We start from the raw sequence: 25,561 nt of genomic DNA, 5'->3' as shown, positions 1-25,561 counted from the left end.
GCAACTTAATCTATTAACAACGCAGTAACATTTTTTTACCAGGTTAATTTTATTCTACAAAATCTGTGTCAATTGTACGCAGAGCTATTGTTTGATATTTTAGAAAAACCTGGGGCATGAGCCCCAAAGGAAAGACAGATTGTCGCTGCACTAACAGAGAGGTGGGGATATGTTCTGACATTACGCGTCTCTATGGCATGTCTCCTCCTCTGTACCCATGGACAGCATACTACTGATACTGTCCGGAATCTCAAAGAAAGCATGGCTGGCTGCAAGCACATACTACACAATCAGATAAACAATGTGATGCTGCCGTCCTACCGAACTCTTAGAGTGGTATGCAACAAATACATGTTCCTCAGCAACCTTTCCTGACATTCATATGAACGACACCAATCCTTCTTCCTAAGTAGACTTGCAGGGCACCATACTATTGATCTATCTTTTTCCCCCATGCTTCTCAAAGGAGCTGTATGTTGCAAAATAAAAAACGAACAAAAAAAAAACCCAAACACAAATATCCTCCTCTCCCTTCACTACCTGTAGGGGTCTGGGGCTAAAGTGTCCCACATCTGAAGCGTTCGCTTCCAAAGCCTCTTCCCAGCAATCCCTATGTTTGTTCAAGATTTACATTTGAGTGTCTCCAGTAGTAAAGTAATAGTAAAATATGGATTTTTTTTTTTTTAAACCTATTTTCATACATTTTTATTTGAACGTTGTCTCTTTTTAATTTTTAGGCACTGGATGCTGACCGTACTGTACTGAACAAAATGAAGAAATCTGCAAAATCCAAACATAGCGCCGGAGAAGGTGGGTTATTAATTTCTGAGCATCAGGTGGAGATACGAGTCCGTTACGGACGTAGGTTGGTCTTAGACTGCGAGTCAAGGGGAAAAAAAATGCTTTCCCGGGGTGTATCAATGTTTTTTCTTCCTGCATCACTAGTTAAGTGAATGAATAAAGTGTTGGAACAAAATATGCTCTGTGTGGCCATTTATTGGGGACACAATGGCCTAATGCAATCTCGAAGATAGATTGAACCCACATGGCCAAATATCTTTTTCATTTGTTTGAAAGCCTTTGTTCCTTTGCCATACAATCAGACAGTGCCAGGTACTATATATTGTTTTACTTTGAAACTTCTTATTGTCCCCTGAAAATCATGGACTTGAATAAAAATGATATTTTCCTGTACTCTTTCGTCCACGGAGGCAATATTATTGAAGATTATGGTGCATTCTCACACTTGCATACATTTCGAGAATGCTAATCCGTTTTGTAGCTCGATCATATTTGTGCCAAGTATTGCAAAATATATTCTTCTCCTTTGATGGATATCTATGTAATTACAGGAACTAGAATCACAGAAGAGGGCATAGCCGCTACCCTGTAGCAGTACGAGCTGTCAGAAACCGATGCATACTCATATCCTGACCAATTATTAAAGAAAGCAAGAATAATATCACAGCTACTTTATTAAATTGTGATGTCTAGTCTAGTACCATGAAATTACAGGACTACCAAAGACGAGAAAATATTCAAACCGAGCATAGCTCACGTCAATCACGTTTGGCACCTGTCTTCTATCTATCATCGACTTTCTTTCTATTAAAGACAGACATAATCTGAAATACAAGATTGCCATCTGTGATGGATAATTCACTTATCATTTCATTGTAGTATAGCAATTTTCTGTAAAGTGCAATTTGTTTCTTCCAAGTGAAACGAAAGCAGTAAATCTCTCTTTTCTATATTTTATGATCGTATGAGAACATTTTCCAAGTACACGGTTTAAATGAGGGTGCCCAAAGGTAGACCTCCATATTTCTTAAAACTACAACTTCCATGGTGCTTTGTCATTCTAAAGGCATGCAGAGCATCATGGGAGTTGTAGTTCTACAATATCTGGGGCACCCCTGGTTTAAATACTATGCACTAGCCCTCGGAAAACTGGATTTGTGCAAGGCTGAATGATAAAGTTTTTTTGTTATTGCACTCTGATACATCGGGAACTTATACTGTTTTTGTTATCGCTTACAGTCATCTTCTGTCTCTAACCTGTGCTAGGATATTTTCAGTCTTGGTTAATAGAAATCCTTTTCATTCAATGTGATTACACCAGAAGGATAAGGAATATGCACGATAATCTTCCATGCTTCACAGGCAGTATATTACTGCTTACATTTACAGTCAAAGTGGGTTTGTATCAATCTGATAAAAGTCCATGTAGAGAAATAATATATGTTTGTACTTGTAAGCATCTACAGCAGTCCAATTGGAAAAATCTGTGTTTTGGGAAGTTGGATTGGTCACCATTATACTTTTCGCCCATCATTTCTTTTAGTCGCACCTTATCAGTATGGGCATGTACAGATGCAGCCAAGGGGAGAGATTTGAAACCCTCCATTGAATTTCATTTTTCATTACACTATCCGCTATCTTATCGTAAAATACATGTGCCCTTAGCTGCATTCACCTCTAGTGTCATAGTTCAAAATGCTGCTATTTGCTTATTTATTTTTTTCCGCCACTTGACATCGGTGTCTGTTCAGAACATCCTCTTGGGCTGAAATACTTACCGCTTGCTTTTGGAGGTAAACAAATTAATCTGTAGAACTGTGGCTTCTCTGTCTGTTTTGATGTTAACATGACGAAGATATTTTTCTTGTTCTGTATGTAATTAAATGTGCTTCTTTTCAAGTGACAGGTTAAATTTAAAAATGTCAGTATGTTAATGAAAAGATAAACTAGTAATTTGTTGCGGCTTAATGCAAATTCCTCTTTCAGTGTTCTGGGTATATTACATTGTTGACTACTGTTTGTTTATTTTGATCGAGAGAGTCTTTATCTTTTAAACTGAATGGTGAAGACAGAGCTAAATTATTTACAAAGTGAGACAATCGTCCCAGTCAATGTAACCTGTAGTTATTTTGTTTTTTTTGGGCGGCGGCGGGGGGGGGTTCACTAAAAAACGATTTGCCAAGATACTACATATCAAGTACATACGTGTGGGGCAAGGATGGCCCAAAGTAAGATCCCCATTTAAATTTTAAAGGCTGGCAAAGCATATCTTGGTATCTAGCTTTTGGCTTTCTTTGATCTACGATATGTAGAAGTATTCTACCTCTCTCTTCTTAAACAAATAGAGGGGTGCTGCCCCCATTCCTTTTGTGGATCAGCATTCACTGAATGCATTTGACAAGAAACTTGTCTTGTTAAAGTTCCCTTTGTGCATTTAAGTCTTGGTTTTTTTTTTTTGTACTTTCTTATCATACACTAGAAGCTTTTGGAATTATTATTGAGCCAATTCCCACAATGACCTCTAGAATAGATATAATTATCATGCGCAAAAATGTTAACTAATTCACCAACCCTCATTTATCTTAATATAATAACACCATCATTGTATCTTTCCAGAGCACTGGGTTTACTTCCTTTCACTGCCAGCAAGATATGATTGCTCCCAAATGTTGGCAAATCTGGTGCCCATAGTTGTACCACATAATTACAGATAGAATCTTTCCTCAATTTAAAAATAAACAACAATGTACGTATAAAAACAAATCTACAGTTATCTGTACAAATCAGGTTCCAACTTTTTAATCTTGATATAATTGTAACAATGCAATGTTTTGTGGACCCGGGACATACTTGAAAAAATCTCAATGAATCCTTTTATGGCAAATTTTTTTATAAATAAATAAGAAGGTTGATGACCCTTTGTTATAGCTAAATACAAAAAATTGGGTTAATATTACAAGCTGTGTCAGAAGCAAGAAATATTCACAAATTTAGAAGAACGTGCTAAAGGGATAACCAAAACCACTATAGAACACTGTATGAAAGTCTAAGAGCAGTTTAAATAGGCTGCCGTTTTGTTACGTTGTAGTTGTCATCTGCTGCGCCAGATTTCTCTATTGTATGTATGTGGAAGCGTGTTTGGCACTTCCAGTAGCTGTGAGACCCATTTAGCCATTTCAGGAGATACAGCGTGAGTGAGTAGGGTGCACACTGCTGTCTGGAGTTACGTGCTGATGGAGTCCTTATAGCTTCATGCTACTAAACGCTACACTGGGCTATTGCATGTCCTGCACTTGTATATGACCTATGCTACATTTTTGGATTAGGACAAAACTTGTTCATCTCTTTCATTAAGTATATTGCCTTTATTCCTTACTATTTGTTCCTCTTCCTGTACAAAGAAGTTGTATATATTCACTCCCCTTTACAGTGTGGTATCCATAAGATTGTCCTAATTTAGAATCTTTTGTCTTGGTAATATGATGGACCAGAACCACCAAATGATGAAAGTCTGGAGATGTGCAGCACATGTTGGAAATTAAAAGATCAGTACATTTTAGTTTTTATTTCTACTTGTATGATTTTATTAATATTTTCACATTTTAATGGGTTCTCGAAATACTACATTAGAAAAACAGAATGTGGTCTAGGCCGGAGAATCCCTTTAAAATAGAATTCCAAAATCATAGATCCATACTCCATGTGTGTTTTTGTTTTTAATTTTATATAAAAAAAATTTTGATGACCTTTCTTTTGATGAAAGACCTCGTTAATAAGTTCTTGTTAATAATACATAACAGGGAGCAAATCATTTTTATCTTTGAATGAATCTGCTGTCTACCAAAAGTATTTATCGATCGAGATTGATGAGACACAAAGGAGCATTTACATTTTTTTTTTTTACTTTTCATTATTTTATATTTATATATTTATTTTGCCGCTGTTTCTCTGGATTGACAGCTATTGTTCAGCCGCCTTTCATTCTTTATTGATTGGCAAGTAACGGTGCGTGGCTTGGTTGTAATCACAAATGTTTCTTGCTCTTCTGCCAGCCATGATTTATACATCTCAGCGTACTCATGTATGGGATAGGGTCGGTACGCTTTTATTGCATTTGTGGTTGTTTTATTTGTGTGGGAAAAGTTTACAGTTGGAGTGATATGTGCTCTGAATTAAATTCCAACCCACGCGGAATCCAGTAGAACAGTGTCCTAGAAAATGCAAAGATACACACAAAAAAACAACAAAAGTGTAATTTTTTTTCCTCCATGTTATATTATATTTTTTGTTTATGGTTGCATTGTGACAGAAGTGAAAAGACATAAAGGTGTTGATCTAATGATCTAAACAGTACACCTCCACCCCTTTTTACTATACTAACCCTAGGGATTGTGGTGCGTATTTTTTTTTTCTTTTTGTAGTGCATGGGGTAACAAAGCATCTTACTCGGCCACAGCACACGTAAGCTTAGTAACATCACAGCAGTTCACAGATATGGCATTGAACTAGTGCACAATTTTTATAGTATATATACAAGCGAAGTAGTAAGTGTTTAGATTTGGATATCAACTGAGAGTAGCAATATACACATGCTGTTGGATTGTCGCGATATAGCAGGCAATTTAAATCTACCAGGGTAGAGGTAAGCCGAGGTTGTCCTCCATGCGTAAACCATTTATGCATTAACAACATTATGTATTTTACATTTTAATATCGGAGATAGGGAGGTTGTCTCTGAGGCTTTCCGCCAGGTCCAAATTTTCAACATAAAAGGCAGGGTGTAACCTAATGAGCAAGGTGACCGGAGTGCATCGCAGCTTATGTAGGGAAGATAGGTAAATCATAAATTGTGGGGATGCTCGCTTATGTTGGTATATGTCAAGTGGTGCGGTCTATCATCAGCACCATGACCGAGGGGTGCCGGAGCTTAAGGCGGGCAGGGTACTGGTTTCTCAAGGTAACACCTAGGGTAGAAGTTGTTGAATTACTGTGCTGTGGGGGTGAGTCAGTTGGCGGATATGTTCCCTTAGTGGGGGAGGGGGCTGTGCGGGTTAGCATTCCCCCATCTAATCAAATACGGTTTGGGGCTGTCAGTGCCGGTTGTACCCTGGGGCAACGGGGGGTGCGGAGGGGAGGTACCTGTCTCCGTATGGTCAGAGAGCTCCAAGCAGGCGCTGGGGTCTTATCGGTCAGTAGTCACTCATGTACATCAGCCCACAGAGTGAGGCGTTAACTTTTTCAGGCAGCAGTATACAACAATGATAATAAAAATAAAGAGATAAATAAAAATAAACCCTGAGCAGTGGGGCAATGTCCCGGTATGTTGAACTTTAGTCCCAACTTATGGTTTGGTGCGTTTTTTGAAGGTGAAGCACAATGTTTCTGGCCTGGCATGTGAGAGAAGAGACATACGCTTCTGCTAGATAATTCATAAAAGAATATTTTAGAGCACAGAGATGTGTCAGGCTGCCTCTGGGTAATTAGCTGATTTAATTTGCATCCATCAAGTAATTAATGCGTCATACATGTCATCTGCCAGAGTGAGTTTATGAAGACGTATCTGCTGGGTTGAGATGAGGTTTGATTTTCTGTTCGTAGTACACATGATAAAAGCTATGGGCACATGCCCTCTCTACAGTACCTACCAACACCACTACAATAGAGCTTAGTCAAGTGTAAAACAATGTCCGTGGTACACATACACACAATTGTGCCTCCTCTTGTGCCATGATTTCCTGACTTACAGTGTGCTACAGGACTTGCTTGACAGCTCACTGTCGTGTTCAAAATAATAATTTTAAATCTAAATGAGCAGGATAATATAGTTGGTTCTGGACTGGGTTCAGGAAGCAAAGTCAGTGTTTGTAATTGCTTTGTGTAAGAATAATAGATCTTGAGTTCTTGTCAAGTACGGTAATTAGCTGTGGTTTTGCAGACTAAGTAATGGCTTAGGGCAAATTGGTGGCCCGTAAAAAAGCAAAAAATATGTCTGGTGGTAACGGCAAACGAGTGAAAGAAAATGTTGTGTTGAATACAGCATGTAGTAATTGTCGTCCAACAGGTCTCCGATATGGCTTGTCCAGCTCGAAGAGCCCATGATAACAGAAGAAGTTATAATAAATCTTGAGGCCACTTTAGTCAAATGTAGGTAGCCAATGTGTCACTAGTTTTGGAGGAAACTTGTCAGAGTGTCTTAGTTGAGCTTGTTTTGAAGGCTGTGGTATTAAAGAGCTAGAAGTCTGTTTCAAGAACTTGCTGGGTGTAGGATGACCGCTTAGCCCAGGTCTGTCTGAGACCTCAATAGGGGAGTAGATGTTAATATGCCAAAAGTGTTCCGGAAGACCCGGAGGGCTATTTTAACCCCAAATGGCTCTATGAGATCCTCTGGTGTAGCAGTTTTCCAATCTTTTTTTTTTTTTTTCCTTCCATAAAGAATTGGCCTTCCTTATAATGTGGCGGATGGCTGCATTGTAGCGATCATGGCCGGAGCTTGATGAAAAAAAGCTCCCTTTCACATTTGTTGTCAGACCTTAGCCCTTAGTTTGTATTTAATTTGGGATGTTCCTGCTAGCTACTTCTTGTCATGTTACTGGATATCTAAAAGCTTGTGGCTCCAGATTTGTCAGGCTCTGGCAGTGTCGCCTCTTGAGCTGTTGCCTCCTCCTGCGAACCAGCTTTCATGCCTCAGTGTCATCGGCGGAGGGGAGGTTTAGCGATTCTTCGCTGCATTGGACCACCAGTGATCCCTAGCAGTATTTAATGGATTGGTCTCGCAGCCTTTTGGCGATTGGAGACAGTTTCCTTTTTTTCTGTGCGGACGAAGAATGACTAATCGCTGTATAAGCTGATCGAGTGTCCCTCAAAGTTCACTGTGCTTATTTCACTAGAACTATTCAGCATAGCGGTTCTCAACGTTATGTCTCTGGTGACCGCTATAATATATTTAGGTGGCACCACAGGGGCAGTATCAGATTTTGCTACCCTTGAGACCCATGGAATCAATGAGCTTTTGCACAAATGGGAGCAGCTCTTCTCTGCCTACCATTTTGGGCACTCCTCTGATGCATACATTGCTGCGTCGATGCCGGGTTCCTAGGGAGAGCACTGTCTATTTCAGCACATGGACCCGGTTAGTGAGACCTGGTTAGTGAAACCCTCCAGCTGGCTTTTGGTCTCTCTGAGCTGATGGTTTTGTGAAGCCACCCTCTCCTCCACCGCTTGTACTTTCTTCTAAAGATCGCCAAGCTTGGTGAGAAGAGTCATCATCTGACTCGGAAGACTGATATACTGTGGCTGGCTGAGGAGAGGTAAGAAACTGTCTTATTTGGGGCCTCTGAAATCTCTGGGCAGCATCGTCCTCTGGCACCATCTTGGATGGTGGTGGAGGCCTCTTAAAAGATATCCTTATATTGAGCAGATTAGACATCCCTGGACATGGGTGCTGATTGTGCTTGCGTCTCCTAATCACATCACGGGGGTGAAGGAAGGGGATATTCATCTCGAAAATTGCTCTGTCTGCTTAATAAGACTCCTTTTTGCGAGGCCGTGTCAGAGCCCGGCATTTGTAAACACATGTCTACCACATAAATACTCCTTTAAAACGTAGAAAATGTAGCATACTCTATAGTGGGTGGAAAAACACAAATTTCGAGGGCATGACTAGGAACTTCCTGTAGGAATCCAGACGGTTTCAATTTAAGGAAGTTTTTTTTTGTTTTTTTTTAGCATAAAATATTCAAAAATGTTGAACTGTCATGTGCTCCACCACTGGATTTTTGCTTTAACCCTCTTAAGAAATGAGTCTCTAAGGTGAATGCAAAGTAGTCCCCCTGAGGATCTCTAGGACATTCTCGTAAATAAAGCTGCCAGATTTGGCACAGTTAATTAACTAGCTCTGTGGTTAACGTTCTTTTAAGATGAGCAACTATATCCTACAAAACACACAATATTGATTGACAAGTGTATCTGATGAAGTGTAGGTGTGTTCATTTAGATGCACATATTTTAACACATTTAGTTATGTAATCTTTTTTTTTTTTTTTTCTTCTGCTTCTATTATTATTTTGCCCAGAGCACAAAACTCTTCTTCGATGAGACTACTATGAGTCATTCAAGCACACCCTTGCTCTGTGCATTAAAGCATGGACGTTTATGGAGGCACACGGGGGTTTAGGAAGGAAGTTTTCAACCGTACAGAAAACAAATGTAAAACAAAAAAAAGTATATTCTACGAGCTGCTATTAATAAAAACAAATCTGTGGACGGTTGTCCAATTATAAGCGTAAAATAAATCATGCTTCAGTGATTTATGGCTTGCTTTATCGATTACACACACACTGATTATGAAAGTCATTAAGACTGTTTTAATACAGAGGGGGAAAAAAAAAGTTAATTCAGTAGATATTGTGTAATTTCTGTGTGTGGATGTTTTGTTGTAATTGTTAGTGACCCAGATTGTCAAGAGCTGGATTAAGGAATATAGGACTGTAGTCTGTGTATCAAATTAGGACCCCCAAACTGCAAAGTAGAAATGGGATGACCGAGATATATCAAAGTGTTGCAAGCAGCAATTTATTAACTTTTTCTTTTCTTTTTTTTTTGTGTGGCTTCTTTGGTTGCTTAACCATCATTTCTCAATATACCTTTTTTTTTTTTTTTTTTTTGCGATACAGTTGTTTAGCAAATGTTAAACATTTTTGGTTGTATAGATTGAAAATGTAAACGCCCCTAGTTGTGGTCTGCATATCTATTGAATTTCAACTTCTATATTTTAATAAGTGACTTTTATTTTATTTTTTTTATTTTTTTAAATTTGCATTTTATTTGCATTTGCACATAAATCTTACAACGTGACCAATATATGGGTATGGTACAGTAAAATAAAGTAAAATGTAAACATAAACATTTTGTAATGCTGTGTATGGGTTCTTATCACGAATATTTCACACACTTATATACATTAAGAATATATGGTAATGAAATGAGTTAAATTTGCTAGTTTAACTTGTGATGTCTAGGATCGGAATAGAGTGTCTCTGGACTTTAGTTTCATCTGCGGTCTCTCGGCTCTGATGTGGCGGCTTAAATTGCTGTTCTCTTGATGTATATCCTCGCTGGGTCATTTCAGGTGGTGTTCCCCGAGCTCCGTGGCTTCCGTAGTGGAAGGGCCTTTATTACTGCGGATTCCAGTCTCCCTCGTGATGCAGTGTAGCCCTGAGTCGTTGGGGTCAGTTTGTCTTGCCCCTTAGGGTCAACTCTCTTCTGTGGTGTGGGCTCGTGTGGCGTTTGCTGTCGTCTGTCAGCTAGTATATTAAGGCTGCGGAGGAAGGGTTCTGGTTCCTCAGAGGAGGTGAGGGTGACCTGTCCTTCTCCCGACATTGCCAAAAGTGACCCGTCCGCTCCCCACCTGTATCTCACTGAGTTGTCTCTTAGTCTCTTTGCTATGGGTGTGTCACGGTAATATACCCCAACACGCAGGAATAGTTCAATAGTCAAGAGACAAGAAACCAGGGTTCGTCTTACCGGACCTTAGAATGGCCGGACTAGGACGGGTAAGAAAGACAGAGTCTAGAACAAACCGAGGTCAAGGGAACAGAGACAGCGTAACGTAGAACAAGCCGAGGACTGGTACACAGAGGACAAAACAGCGGATAAGCAAGCAAGGATAAGGAGAGAGCGGAGTCAGGAACAAAGCCAAGGTCAAGCACCAAAAAACCAACTGAACGATACAAGCACTAAAGGGAACTGGACAGAAACCACGATAGGGCAAGGAGCAAAGGAAACAGGTGAGTATAAATACCCTAATGTTCACTTTGATTGGCCCTTGTCATATCCACGCCTCCAAAACGTGAGTGTATGGGGAACGTGGCATGACAGGGGCCAATGGGAGACTGATTCTAATTTAGTCTCCCACTGTCCCTTTAAGAGCGCGCCCGAGACGCGCGGCGCGCTCTTAGTGTCGGGCGGGACACGTGACCGCTTCTCGCGGTCACTGCCCGCCTGACTGATCTTATCGTTGGCTGAGCCGCGCGCGGCTCGTGCAGGAGCAGGACCGCGCGCGGCGAGAAGAGAGGACCCCGGCCGGCCCCTGGAGAGGGTAAGTACCGCTACAGTACCCCCCCCTGAAGACACGCCCACCGGGCGGGGAGGAGCAGGCCTGGCAGGAAAACGAGCGTGGAAAGAACGCACAAGGCGAGGAGCGTGAACAGCGTCAGCGGAAATCCAACTGCGTTCCTCAGACCCATAGCCCTTCCAATGTACCAGATATTGGAGGCGACCCCGAAGAAAACGAGAGTCAATTATAGCCGCCACTTCAAATTCCTCATGGCCCTCCACAGAAACCGGAGGAGGAGGAGGGACATGCCGAGTATAACGGTTGCACAGGAGGGGTTTTAACAAGGAGGTATGAAACACGTTAGGAATGCGTAGATTCCTAGGAAGATCCAATGCATACGAGACAGGATTAACCACATGCAAGATACGAAAAGGACCAATGAAACGAGGGGCCAACTTCATAGAAGGCACACGAAGACGAATATTGCGAGTAGAAAGCCAAACCCGGTCTCCCACAGCATAGGATGGAGCCGCCCTGCGATGCTTGTCTGCCTGAATCTTCTGGCGAGCAGCTGAAGCCACCAAAGAACACTGAACCTGCTCCCAAGTATTACGTAGACTAGCCAAATGTTCGTCCAGAGCTGGCATGCCCTGTAAGGAGAATGCAGCTGGAAGAACCACGGGATGCCGGCCATAAACAACGTAAAAAGGGCTGTTACCGGAGGATTCATGAGCAGCATTATTACGAGCAAACTCAGCCCAAGGAAGAAGGTCAGCCCAATTGTTCTGATGGTGGGACACGAAACAACGAAGATACTGCTCTAGAGATTGGTTGGCACGTTCAGCAGCTCCATTAGACTGGGGGTGGTAGGCGGAAGAAAACGAGAGGGAGATACCCATCTCTGTACAAAACGTTCTCCAGAATCTGGAGATAAACTGGCTACCCCTATCGGACACGATCGAAGTGGGAATACCATGCAACCGAAACACCTCCCTGGCAAAGATAGAGGCAAGTTCCTTGGATGATGGCAATTTGACAAGAGACACAAAATGAGCCATCTTAGAAAAACGATCCACAATCATCAGGATGACAGTTTTACCATTAGAGGGAGGTAATTCAACAATAAAATCCATGGATATATTGGACCACGGCCTCTCGGGTATGGGCAACGGATGCAACAACCCACAAGGAACTCTGTGGGAGGATTTCATACTGGCACAAGTACTACAGGCATTAACGTAATCGGTGACGTCCTTGCGCAAGGAAGCCCACCAGAAATATCTAGAAACTGCTGAGAATGTCTTAGAAATACCAGGGTGTCCAGCAGTTCTAGTGTCATGATATAATGACAAGATGTCTCGTCTCTCCGGTATATCAACGAATAGCTTATCAGCAGGCCTCTCCCCAGGAGCCAAGTTTTGTTTAGCCTGAATAGCCTGTAAGAGGGAAGACGAAATAGAAAGAACAGTAGTAGCTATTATTCTGTCAGGCGGAATGACAGGGGTAACATCGACCTCGAGTTTGTCAGTAGTCTCGAATTGTCTGGACAGAGCGTCAGCTTTAGTATAACGATCACCTGGTCTGTATGTGATTATGTAATTAAAACGAGACAAAAACAGAGACCACCTGGCCTGCCTAGAAGACAATCTTTTTGCTTCACTGAGATAGGAGAGGTTTTTGTGGTCTGTTAAAATGAGGATGGGATCCCTAGTACCCTCTAGCAGATGTCTCCATTCCTTGAGCGCCAAAATGATGGCAAGGAGTTCACGATTGCCTACATCATAATTCTTCTCTGCTTTGGACATCTGTCTGGAAAAGAAGCCACAAGGGTGTAACGGCTTTTCAGGTGAATATCTTTGCGACAAGATAGCACCTACCCCTATCTCAGAAGCATCAACTTCAAGAATAAAGGGCAGTGAAGGGACAGGATGCTGTAAAATAGGAGCAGAGGCAAATGAAGCCTTCAGGAATTCAAAGGCCTCGAGTGCTTCTGGTTTCCAGACATGAGTATTACCATCCTTCTTGGTCATTCTGGTTATAGGTGCTACAATGGCAGAAAACCCTTTAATAAAACGCCTATAATAATTTGAGAACCCCAGAAAACGCTGAATGGCTTTCAAACCCTGAGGTAGAGGCCATTCCATAATGGCAGACAGTTTCTTGGGATCCATACGAAAACCCTTGGCAGAGATTATATAACCCAAGAATTGGACTTCAGATTGATCAAATGAACATTTTTCGAGTTTGCAATAGAGACCGTTAACCAGAAGAGTTCTCAACACTAATTTAACATGCATGTGATGAGTCTGTAAATCAGTAGAATAAATTAATATGTCGTCCAAGTATACTATAATGAATGTATGTATATATTGACGTAGGACATCATTAATAAATTCTTGAAAAACTGCTGGGGCGTTACAAAGGCCAAAGGGCATTACAGTATATTCGTAGTGGCCACTCCTGGTATTGAATGCGGTCTTCCATTCGTGATCCTTTTTGATACGTATGAGATTGTAAGCACCCCTAAGGTCCAATTTAGTAAAAACTGTGGCCTGTTTAAGCCTATCAAAAAGTTCTGTGATCAAAGGTATGGGGTACGCATTTTTGACTGTGATTTTATTTAGGCCCCTATAGTCAATACAAGGCCTTAATTCGCCATCTTTCTTAGATACAAAGAAGAAACCCGCCCCTGCCGGGGAAGAGGATCTTCTTATAAATCCCTTCTCTAAAGATTCCTTAATATATTCCTCCATAACCAGATTCTCCTGAGGAGATAAAGGATATATTCTCCCTTTGGGAGGCATCGTACCAGGTAGTAAATTAATAGCACAGTCGTAAGGCCTGTGAGGTGGCAATTTTTCAGCCTCCCTTTTATCAAAAACAGATTTAAGAGACAGGTACTGAGGGGGTATGACCGTAGGCACGGGAGGTATATTAGTAGAATTCAAAGGGGTGATTTTAACAATACAAGACTCTTGGCAAGAATCACTCCAAGAAACTATTTGTCCTGACTCCCAATCAATGGTGGGATTATGAGTACGTAACCAAGGATACCCTAACACGAGGTGAGAGGAAGGAGAAGTAATGATCTGAAACCGAATGGTCTCAGAGTGTAACACCCCTGTAGACTTATGAAGTGGAACAGTTTCATGTGTGATAACTGGAGAGCATAATGGTCTACCATCTATGGCCTCAACGGCCAAGGGTGTCTCCTTCTCTCTGGTGGGTATGTTATTCTCCTTGACAAAACTGGAATCAATAAAGTTTTCGGCCGCTCCGGAATCAACCAGGGCTAGTATATTCCCTGCTATGCAGTTACTACCAAGGTGCAGGGAAACAGGAAGAAGTAATTTATTAAGAGGCAAATGTGAGGACTGTGATGTCACACCCAAGGCCAGTCCTCTATACGGTCTTAGGTGCGATAGTTTCCCGGACGCACGGGACATTCTTGTCTCATATGACCCCTCCTACCACAATAAAGACAAAGTCCCTCCTTTCTCCTATAAAGCTTTTCAGCGTCAGTAAGTTTGGCAACCCCTAACTGCATAGGTTCCTCCTCAGAACCTTTAGATCCCTCGGGGGTCTCAGCTCTAGGTGAGTTAACGGGAACAAAACGTCTATTTCTGGACCTGGTATATAACCTGTCACGGATCCTGTTATCTATATCGATAAGATAGTCAATCAGGTCCTCCAGGGGTACAGGGAGGTCCTTAGCTGCTACCTCATCCAACATAGTTTCAGACAGACCTTCCATAAACGCAGTAGTAAGCCCATTATTAGTCCAATCTACCTGTGAGGCAAGGGTACGGAACTGAATAGCATAATCGGCTACAGATTTAGATCCTTGCTTTATTCTCATTAATGCCCTGGCGGCATTTTTTGACCTTTTAGTCGTGTCAAATGTTCTACGAAACGCTGTGAGGAAGCTATTGAAGTCGTGTACCATAGGCCCATTAGCCTCCCAAATAGGATTTGCCCATTCTAGTGCCTTATCCGTAAGCTGGTGCATAAGAAAACCCACCTTAGATCTATCAGTGGGAAATGAACGTGGGTACATTTCAAAGTGGAATTCCACTTGATTAAGGAATCCCCTACATGTCTTAGCGTCCCCTCCATACCTAGGTGGCGGGGTTAGATGTGCTGAAGCATTAGGCATATTAGCTCTGTCTGGTATAGGGTTTACAGGAGGCGCAGGTACAGGTACCGGAGCTGATCTGGATAACAGTGTCTGGATGGCTTGAGCCATTTGATCCATACGGTGATCCTGTTCTGCGAATCTAGCCTCATGAGTGGCCATCTGTTGTCCTAAACCTGCGGGGTCCATGGCCCTATCGTAATGTCACGGTAATATACCCCAACACGCAGGAATAGTTCAATAGTCAACAGACAAGAAACCAGGGTTCGTCTTACCGGACCTTAGAATGGCCGGACTAGGACGGGTAAGAAAGACAGAGTCTAGAACAAGCCGAGGTCAAGGGAACTGAGAGACAGCGTAACGTAGAACAAGCCGAGGACTGGTACACAGAGGACAAAACAGCGGATAAGCAAGCAAGGATAAGGAGAGAGCGGAGTCAGGAACAAAGCCAAGGTCAAGCACCAAAAAACCAACTGAACGATACAAGCACTAAAGGGAACTGGACAGAAACCACGATAGGGCAAGGAGCAAAGGAAACAGGTGAGTATAAATACCCTAATGTTCACTTTGATTGGCCCTTGTCATATCCACGCCCCCAAAACGTGAGTGTATGGGGAACGTGGCATGACAGGGGCCAATGGGAGACTGATTCTAATTTAGTCTCCCACTGTCCCTTTAAGAGCGCGCCCGAGACGCGCGGCGCGCTCTTAGTGTCGGGCGGGACACGTGACCGCTTCTTGCGGTCACTGCCCGCCTGACTGATCTTATCGTTGGCTGAGCCGCGCGCGGCGAGAAGAGAGGACCCCGGCCGGCCCCTGGAGAGGGTATGTACCGCTACAGGGTGCTAGTTTCCTCTTTTCAGCCAGCACTGCAAAAGGGAGATCACTGTATATCGCCAGTGCATATTTTTCATATTGTATAGTTTGTAGTTCCCTGGATCTGGCCATGATCGCGGCTCGTACCGCTATGTCTCTTGTGAGAGCAATTGTATCCCTCGGGGCGCCGCTGGGTACTGCAGCAGACTTTTTCACCCTGAATGCTGCTTTTATGGTGGGAGAGGTTGCTCCGCTTTTGATTCCTAAAGCCTCGATCACTTTCTTGGTGAACTCCAATAATTGCTCTCCCTCCACAGACTCTGGGATACCCCTAATACGGATGTTCCTCTGTCTGTGTCTTGTTTCAAGCAGAGTCACTGCTCGCTGCATCTGGCTAATTGAGCGGTGAGATCTTCTATTCGGCTGCTGTTGCTTTGTATGTGGCTGTCTCTGGCGGTTTCTCTCTCTTCCACCTCTCTCACCTTTTGGTGTATAATCCCCATTTCGTTTTGGGCCTCTGCCAGGTCGGCCTTCCAGACCTCCCTGAGGTCCGTTAACAGCCTCTTAATGTCCCCTTTAGTGGATGGGGATGAGTCCTCTTCTGACTCCGAGGTGTGGGGGGTCTCCCCCTGGGCGGAGGATGGAATCGAATCCTCTCCCTCCTGTGAGTCTTCGGAGGCTTCTGGGTCTGTGTGGGCCTCGGGCGCCATCTTAGGCTGCAGCCGCGGTTCAGGCCTGCTAAAGGAGAGCCTGATATCTGGCATCCGAGGGGGCTCGGGACGTACTCTTTGTCTATTTTTGCGCCCCATTTCTTTCTCTGGAGGTTCGTGGGTCTCGTGCTGTGACTTAGATTATTTTTTTCGGCTTATTTCTCTTTGTTTTGTGGATTCCTAACGGAGCTCCACAGATAGACGTCTGGTCCAGTGCTCTGCCGGCCACGCCCCCCATAAGTGACTTTTATTAATCTGCATATTTTTGTTTTTTTTATTTTAAACATTTGTACTTAATTGAGTTTTGTCAATATGCATGACTGTGCCGTGTTTCAGAGATTCAGTGATAATCCCTGTACAGAGCACACTGGAACAGTTTGCCGTGGAAGAATGACCAAAATAACCCCAATAATGGCACTTCAATAAAGGTCACTGGTGTCTCATTGAAAGAACGCCTGTATAGCAAAGAGTGATTCTTTCTCAACGTTGTCCTCAGGGAATATTGATGTATGGTCTAACTATAATTTATATTCCCCATATTATTGTGAGCCTCTAGAATATTCTAATAACGGTTTCAAAAGAGCCACCTTGGCTTCCAAATCTAGTTGCATTATATGTCTAAGGCTTGAATAAGTTGGCGCTATAGATGAACGTGCTGCTAGGCGTACATGCATGGCCAAGCTTTTAGATTCAAAGGATAGGTTGTGTGGCCACAGGAGGTAGGTCGAAACAGATGCGTAACTAGAAAACCAGGGCCCCGGTGCGAAAAATTGCACATGGTGTAGTTGGTGCTCCGCTGCAGCCCCGGTGTTGTTGGCACATCAACCATGGTTGGTCCAGCCCATTTGAAAATTTTTGTCATAGTAAGTTGTATCTCTTGGCATTTAAAGGCAACTCTAAATCATGTGTACGCTTAAAAAACCCGATATCCCTAAGGGCCAATTACTCAAACTTCCAATGCCTGGTATCCTTCCCACTTCTTAATAGTGTGATCCATAACTTTAGGTTCTAGCAGTCACTTGTTAGCAGCTACTCTCTGCCAGTGAGTAGATACCTGGCCTGGAGATTTTCCTAGAGAAGTGGTACTTGGAGCCTTAGGATTTGATTTGATTTGATTTCTGGAAAAGTTAACTCAGTTGTTCATCTTTTTATTTTATTTTATTTTTTTGCACTGCAATTCAATATAACATATGCGTGAGGTACCCCAACCGCAGTCCTCATGAGTGGATAAAACATATGTAACAGTGGGGTATTCTTGGTTACGTGCACAATTTTTTTTTTTAATTAAGTGGATACGTAAGGGTAGGAACATATTCAGTACAGGCTTAACATAGCTGACTAGCTTCCACTATGTTGTGTAGAATGCCTATGGCGTGAGAGGACATCACTATAAATCAATGTATTGTTGTACTTGCTAAAACTAGCTAAAGCATACATGTAGTACAGGATAATAGTCACAACCATGAAGCAATAGATGTGTATATTATTAAATATGAGAGTAAACAAGCATATAAATGACCACTGGAGTTGAGTTGACCCACGTAGCGTTATTAGGTTCTGTGCGAAGCAGGCGGAGAGCAATTTTAGGGAAGAGAATATATGGGTGCGATTTATTGTAGGGCACATTAGTTCTTGGGCGGCAGGCTATGGACTTGAGGCTGCTGTTTCTGGTAAAGTCTGTGTGCTGTGCGTTTTGAGTGTCCCTGTGCTTGCAAGAAGTGCTTGGTCCCCTGAGACACTTATCTGGTAGCCCAGCAGGTCAGGTGCCCGATCGGGGTAGTGGGGACCCTCCAGTCCATCTGGGTGTCTCAGGTGCTCTACTGATTGCGGTAGGTCTCCTTCTTTTATCAGGCGTAATGTCCATGGGAGCACCACGCTTGTCCTGCGTGTGGGTGGTTATAGAGGTCCCCTTGTCAAAGATACGCTGTGGCTTGGGATCATCGCTCGCCTCCTGCACCCAGCTCATCATTGGGCGTCTGTTTCGGGCAGAGGGTCTCTCTCTTCACGACAGAGGTGGTCGGTGGATCTTTCAGGTACCCTTCCTTGCGGTTTTCCACTAGGGCGGACGGCGTGGCTGCAGCTCGCAGGGTCTCCATGGTGCGGGAGTAGATGGCAAAGTGCCGCGAGCCGCCGCTATTTTGCAAGGTAGGCCTTAAGTTCGCTGTGCCCCCTAGACGCCTCACATCTTGGGCTTTCTCCAGTGGGGACTGGCATGACCCCCCCCGGTCCAAAGGGGTGGGGGAACAGGACCGGCTAGCGACTCAGGCACTTGGCATGTGGTAGCTGTGAAGGGAGATCCGGCATCGGCCGTCCACCTCGCTCCCCTCCCGAGTAGGCCGCAGTCCTCGAAGCTTTGTGTGCCCCCCAGGGGGCCTGCAACCTCTACCACAGCCGTGGGCATATCGTGGGCTCGCTTTTTTTTTTTTTTTTTTTTACAACTCTGCTCTTTGTAGCTCAAGAGGCCAGATTTCTCCGGAGCCTCTCCTGCATGCGACTGGTTAGCATGACGGTCCGGCCTCGCCCCCCAGTTGTTCATCTTTTGAAGGTGTATCTAAATTGTTTTTAATGAAAAGATTAGTGATAGTAACATTAGACACCAGAATGTACTTAAAGGAACACTTCAAAAACCTAAAGCACTGTTTTTGACTACACAAAAAGTGCTGATTTCAATGTAATTTTACACTTTTATAAATTAACCTTGTTTAGACCCCCCTTGACTGTCATAAAACTGATCCTGTTACTTCCTGGTTGTTTATCTCTGGTGGAGCTAAACTCAAGAGGTATCAAATTGCCCAGATAGGTCACCTGCCTTGCAAATAATTCTCATTAAGATGTTAGGAAGTCTGTGATTGGACAGCCACAGAATGTGTGGGAGGAGTTAGAAGGGCAGGGCTTGCAAAGGTTGCAGACAAAAGAACTGCAGCTTTTGCATGCTTTTTTTTTTATATATATTCCCACAATTAAAAAAATTAAATGCATATATGTTTTCCTTGGGATATCTACAACTACTAACTAATCGTGTTGTTTTTTTTAAATATTTTTTTATTTTTTATTATTTGGGCAGTGGCATTTCCCTTTGAAACCAATCAAGAGCAATACCCTGGTTACATAACTTGATATTATTAATTCATTTATAAATTATAATTCATAAAAAACCCAGATACTAATTTCCATGTAAACATTTTAAAACATCACTCCAAGCACCGTGGTGTTTATAGTGTCAGGAGTGTCCTTGTTCCCCCATTGTGTAGAGTCAAATCATTTGCGAATGGTTTGACTTACTACCTGGGGTGCACCGGGCCCCGCTTCCCAACTCCACCACTGCCTAGTGAGAGCCGGAAGCACTCTATACTGAGCTAAGCCTCTTCACAATGGAAGGGCGCCAGGGGATACAAAGTTTGTAGGTAGGCACATGGGAAGGTAATACAGGAAATGAAAAGTATTTCTTAAATGAGGGATGCGCACGTTGCAATCACAAACTGTAATAAGTAAATGAATACTTTCTAAGGCACAATGTGTGGCTGAAAGGGTAATAATGGTGGGAAAACATACTTCCGAAATGAATGACTATCCCATATTATGTACTAAAGTATTTAATAAACTAAAACACCATCTTTCTCTACAGAGCACATTACACATCTAGAGGTTTACATTGCCACCCTGGAAAGATTATCTTTAAACTGCAGAGACAACGGCGAGGAAGCTCTGAGCAACGCCTTTAATGCATTTGCCGAGCTGTCCAAGGAGCTGTTGACACCCATGAAAAACGTGGTATGTTCTCCAATGCTAATCATTAGTATATCTCACTATTAAATGGTTACTTTAAGTCCCACGGCCACTTCATTGATTTGAAGTGGTCATGGTGCTTGGAATCTGTATGTACAGCATATCGGTTTGAAACGTTGCACGCGCAGACATATGAAATTGTCTTGCCAGCGGCATCATTAGCAGCCTGGAGTACCAACGGGAATTCTGTGCATAGATTTTGCTTGTTGTCCGCTCCCATAGCATCCTGGCATTGGAAGTCCAATGGTGGCATGACCCCCATCCTAAGGTCTTCCTCTGCCTAGCCTCTGTGACTTTCATCCCTCTGTGGTTACGAGGAATGACATCACGGAGGATTGTGCTGCAGAATAACCTGGCCTTGGGAGGGAGGCGTGCCAGCAAAGGTTACTTGAACCAACTTTGTGTTTGTGTGTGTGTGTGTGTGTGTGTGTGTGTGTGTGTGTGTATTTTTTTGATCTAAGAAAAATTGAAATGCACATTTTAAAAATTATTTCAGTATTAATTTGCATGAACTTCTTATTTCTCCCTGTTTCTATTTCCATTTAAAGCAGTGCTCCCTTTTCTGTGTTTTTACTTTGGAATGTTCATTCCTTTTTTTGAGCTTGACCCAAATTTGTTTCCTGACACTGGTAAAATTAATTTGCATGCTTCTCTCACACAGCTGCAGAGTTTTAATCACAACATTAATTACTTCCTAAATGCGCTTGTAAAAGGAGATTTGAAAGAAGTTAAAGGGGTGAGTAACATGTTCAAATTGCAGATATTGTATAACATGTGCTGATCTAACGTAAATGCTCAGCTTGTAATTATAAGAGAGATAAAGAACCCTTGTGTGTTTCACCAAAGTCAAGAATATTCTGTGCGCTATGATGAAACTGCTCCGTAGACGATTAATCTCAAATTCCCACCGCACAGTAAATAAGACATCATTGAGTTTACTCAATTAAACTTTAAAACATATGTTACCGTTTAAAAAGAATAATGTAAAATGTCATCTTATTTTACTTTTTTTTGTAAATAGACCATTTAATTTTCCGGATGCTAATGTGTAACATGTTGTTGGACAATAAGACTTGTCTGATTTGGTATCTGAAATGTCATATTGCGTGGCAGGCTAACACCAACACCACTACAGTTCAATGTAGTGGTTAAGGAGGAAAGAGGCAATGGGTACCATTCCTCTGCTTTTCGTTAAACTCATTTGGAGAACTTTAATAAAAATAAAACTTGGATTTTCTTTGGCTCCAAAAGTCTATCCCCTCTTCATCAACACTGACAATGCAAAATTTACACTTCTCTGTTAAAAATATTAATTTCGGCCAACATGGATAGTGACCACTCTCTGAGAGCTCTGGGCCAGTGACCGCACTAATTGCCTCTTTCCATCATAACCACTACACTGACCTGTAACTCTTATGGTGCTTAGAATCGTCCTTCAAGCCCACTAGTGAAGTACATTTTTTGTGCGTACTCTCCAAATTGATAACTTTCAGATCTTTTCTACATACATTGGAATATTAGCAATGGGCTAAACACTTTTAGTTTGTATATGTGACAAAATCCTGTATTTGCATACAAATAGGCATTCTGGTAATCGTCTTGGTGACTTTCATAGATATACATGGATTTTATATTGGGTATTTTTGGGGGGAGGGGAAGGAGTAGTATTACAATAAACAAGATATGCAAACATCACTAATGCTCAACTAACTCAGGATATGTATATTAGCCTTATTTGTATGTCTACTAGTCATCAAATTATTTCACCCCTTGGTAGAAGCTAGTGTAACTGGGCGGGCTCACAGGAATGTCTAAGAAATACGTTCTTCTTAGAATCATGTGGCTTGGTATCGGATTGAAAGAAATCTGCTCAGGACTGGAGATTAGAATGTATGTAGGTCATGCCACTTATTGTCAAGGTCTCCAACCTTTTCCTGGGACAACTCCCTTACTATCGCGAACATGAGATATCTCCATGTATTCCTAAGGTATTTGCAAATCGTTACAAGGAGCGATATTTCAAAGTTTAAAGTATAAAACATAACCTGGAATTGTGTCAATTTCTAAATAGAACTTTAATAAAGTGACTGAAATAAAAAAATATATATCTATATCTGTCTGGAGATAAAGTGTGAATAAATCTGACGTAAACTATTACAAAAATAAACATTGGTTTTGTGAATAAACACAAACATCAGTATTTTATACTGTGATACAGGTTTTATCATGTTTATTTTATTATGTTTTGTTATTGTAGGATTTGAAGAAACCTTTTGAAAAAGCTTGGAAAGACTATGAGAACAAATTGTAAGTTTAAAACGTGTTCATTTTTTTTTTTTGTACTTTTATGGTTTGCAGCACATGTATTCATCTTCACGGGATACTTAAAGCAGCACTGTCACCGGTCCACCGGTCTTGCCTTTCTCATGACTGCTGATCCACCCAGTCCCCACCAACAACCCGTTTCCCCCCAATGATGCACGGGACACCTCATTCTTGTGGATAAGGGCAACGGCCACAGCTTTATTTAAATTAACAATTTAACTCAGTCCAAATCAGCTGTTGGGTGTTTGCCCAACAGGCAGTTCTCACACACATTTGGTACCATGAGCCTCGACAGCCAGCTCCTCGCCAACAGCTCCGTGCCGGCTGTCGTCTCCCCAATGTTCCTTTCTTCCTCTGCGCTGTCCAGGGAAAACGCCAAGCTGTGACAACACAAAAACAACAACACGAGACACAGGGAGGGAGGGTGGGAAAACAGTCAGGAGCCCTCAACTGATCCTGCCAACTGGTAAGTCCCCTCCCTCTCCCCTTCTTTAAGAAACCCCCAACATTAGCAACATTGTATCTTCCCTGATCCTGCCCACCATCTTCGGCAGCAGTCATGTTCCCACTTCCTTATTGTTCCAGGGGGAATCGTATTGTTTCCTCTTCTCTTCCTCTCTCAGAATCTGTTTTTTTTTCATTTCTGATCAATTTCTCATTAAAACAGTCTTATGTGTATTTCCTATGCCTGACATTCTCTGACACAAGGAGGAGCTTAAGCCAGCTCCATTTCCTGTGTCAAGGAGGAGAGTGAGTATTGCGGGAAAACTTTCTTTAAATTTACACCATTGAATATGACATTGAAAATCACCTGTTATGGTACATTTAAAAGAAAATGAAACATTACCTAAAAATGTTGAATGAAAGATCTTAAAAATAACATCGGAATAAATTTCAGTCCAGGTAGAGCCACATATTGCAAATAAGGAGAAATAGAAATAGTGTTTAATTTATATTTTCTTTTTTCTCGCTGTATTTTTACTGTATGTGGACTACCAGTATGAAAAGCCTGCTTGTTTTTTTTTGTTTGTTTTTTTTTAGTTTTTTTTTTTTGGGGGGGGGGGGGGGGGGGGGCATGCATGAGAGTCCACAATACCTCCAAATAAACCAAAGGTTGCCTCCTTTGCCATTCACATTCCAATATGGAGAGTTGTTATATAAGTGAATAGGAGATGCATATATATGTAATATCCTCCATTACACAGCACACTCTGTTATTACATGTATATAGTGGATCACGGTAATTGAGACCAGAAAATGTTATTATTTACTGTGCCTAACAACCACTGCTTGCTGCACAGACTAAATACAAAGCTAGCATAGTTTCATATAAAAAATAGGGCAATACACTTTGCCATTTGATTATTTCTACAGGTGTACATAGTACTTTTGCTAGACGGAAATGGTGTAATTATTTGTACGTCTATATAAAATACACTAGCAGGTCAATAGAATTGGAATATCAGTCTTTTTTCTAAGGTATTTCTGCATGAATGTATTTAATATATAATTTATATAAAAAAACACTGCACTTCTGTAGCCACAAGTTAGGATCGCAGTCAGACTCCTATTCAGCAACTCATGACTTCACCCCCGGGGTGATAATTGTCAGTTGTAATCACAATTAACCGACAATTATCACATCCGTTATTCACCCAGAGGCAACTTTGCGTTCTTGATTGATTAGTTAACAGGATGTGACCGTGAGCCGTTAAAGTGATGAATATTTTTCATGTTATTAGCAGTATAACTCATGATCACATGCAAACGGATAAAAATAATAATAAAAAGAAATTAAGAGCGCAATTTGTTTTAAACCCTCATTGTTCGCCATTGAGGTTATGTATCACAAATTGAAGGTCATCAATAATATTAAATGTAGGTATCTGCACCTCTTTATCCTACACGTGGGAGCGTCCATCTTAGCTCCCTGTCAATCATCGTTATAGACCTCCTGTGCACCTGGCACTCAGCATAGAAAAAACATACAGAGTTGAGGAGACATGAAACAATGTTTTTATTTATCCTCTTCATTTGCAATGCTTGCCTTGGCTTTGCCTTGTCTGAACTGGATTATGATATAATTTACTAAATCTTAAATACAAATTTAAAAGAAAACCGATAATTTCATGAAAAAACGGTTAATAGTAGCTATAGGTGATTTGGAATTCTTTATTCAATGGTGTTAATTCCAAAAGTGACTTCTCTGAGACCTCCCAACATCCTTCATGTCTCCTGGAGACAGACGGGTATGACGTGACGCACGCATATTTTTCTGTTGTATTTAAATAAAGTTTTGAAGAAAAAAAAGTAAAAGAAAAAATACACTAAATATTGTAAAAAAAAATAACTTCACTGTACAGTAGAAATACCTTGCAATCTTTTTTGTGGAGTTATTGTCTAAGCAGTAGCAGGCAACTTTCGGCTCTCCAGATGCTGTGGACTACATCTCCCATAGTGCTGGCAAAGCATCAGGGGAGATGTAGTCCCAAAAAATCTGGAGTGCTAAAGGTCGCCTACCCATAACACCTGACGAATAAACCATGGAGGGGTTTTAAAACCGTTTGTAGAGCAGTGGTCTTAATATGTAACAGATCCAGTATGGATGGTGTTTCTGCTGAGTGAACCGACATTTGTTCCCATTAGCACTAAAATTGAGAAGGAGAAGAGGGAATTGGCCAAGCAGTATGGGATGGTGAGAAATGAAGTGGCAGGTGGCGAGATTGCCGAGGAAATGGAGAAGGAGCGCAGAATGTTTCAGTTACAGATGTGTGAGGTAAGCAGCCTATACTTTTACCTTGACAAAGAGATTCATTATTGTCTTGTTACAAGTTGTGCTAGGAAGTTTTTATGGGACATGCACCGTATAGAAAATCATGGTAGGACCGGGACTGGTTAAGAAACTCAACCAGTTATTTTTACCTTCAGAAGGTGC

General features: G+C 41.9%; 1 protein-coding gene across 1 annotated transcript in view; it reads left to right on the top strand.

Annotated features, from left to right (window-relative positions):
* Positions 1 to 25,561, top strand: part of LOC134611655 (arf-GAP with SH3 domain, ANK repeat and PH domain-containing protein 2-like) — a 173,827-nt gene that overhangs the window by 87,761 nt on the left and 60,505 nt on the right. Inside the window, exons 2-6 of the mRNA XM_063455760.1 lie at positions 738 to 810; positions 20,141 to 20,286; positions 20,963 to 21,037; positions 22,559 to 22,608; positions 25,273 to 25,402. Coding sequence (XP_063311830.1) covers positions 738 to 810; positions 20,141 to 20,286; positions 20,963 to 21,037; positions 22,559 to 22,608; positions 25,273 to 25,402 — 474 coding nt within the window. The remainder of the gene's footprint in view (positions 1 to 737; positions 811 to 20,140; positions 20,287 to 20,962; positions 21,038 to 22,558; positions 22,609 to 25,272; positions 25,403 to 25,561) is intronic.

Source organism: Pelobates fuscus, chromosome 5 (genome assembly GCF_036172605.1).
Source record: "Pelobates fuscus isolate aPelFus1 chromosome 5, aPelFus1.pri, whole genome shotgun sequence".
NCBI lineage: Eukaryota > Metazoa > Chordata > Amphibia > Anura > Pelobatidae > Pelobates > Pelobates fuscus.
Note: the sequence above shows the minus strand (reverse complement) of the source record. Positions and strands in the feature narration are given on the sequence as shown.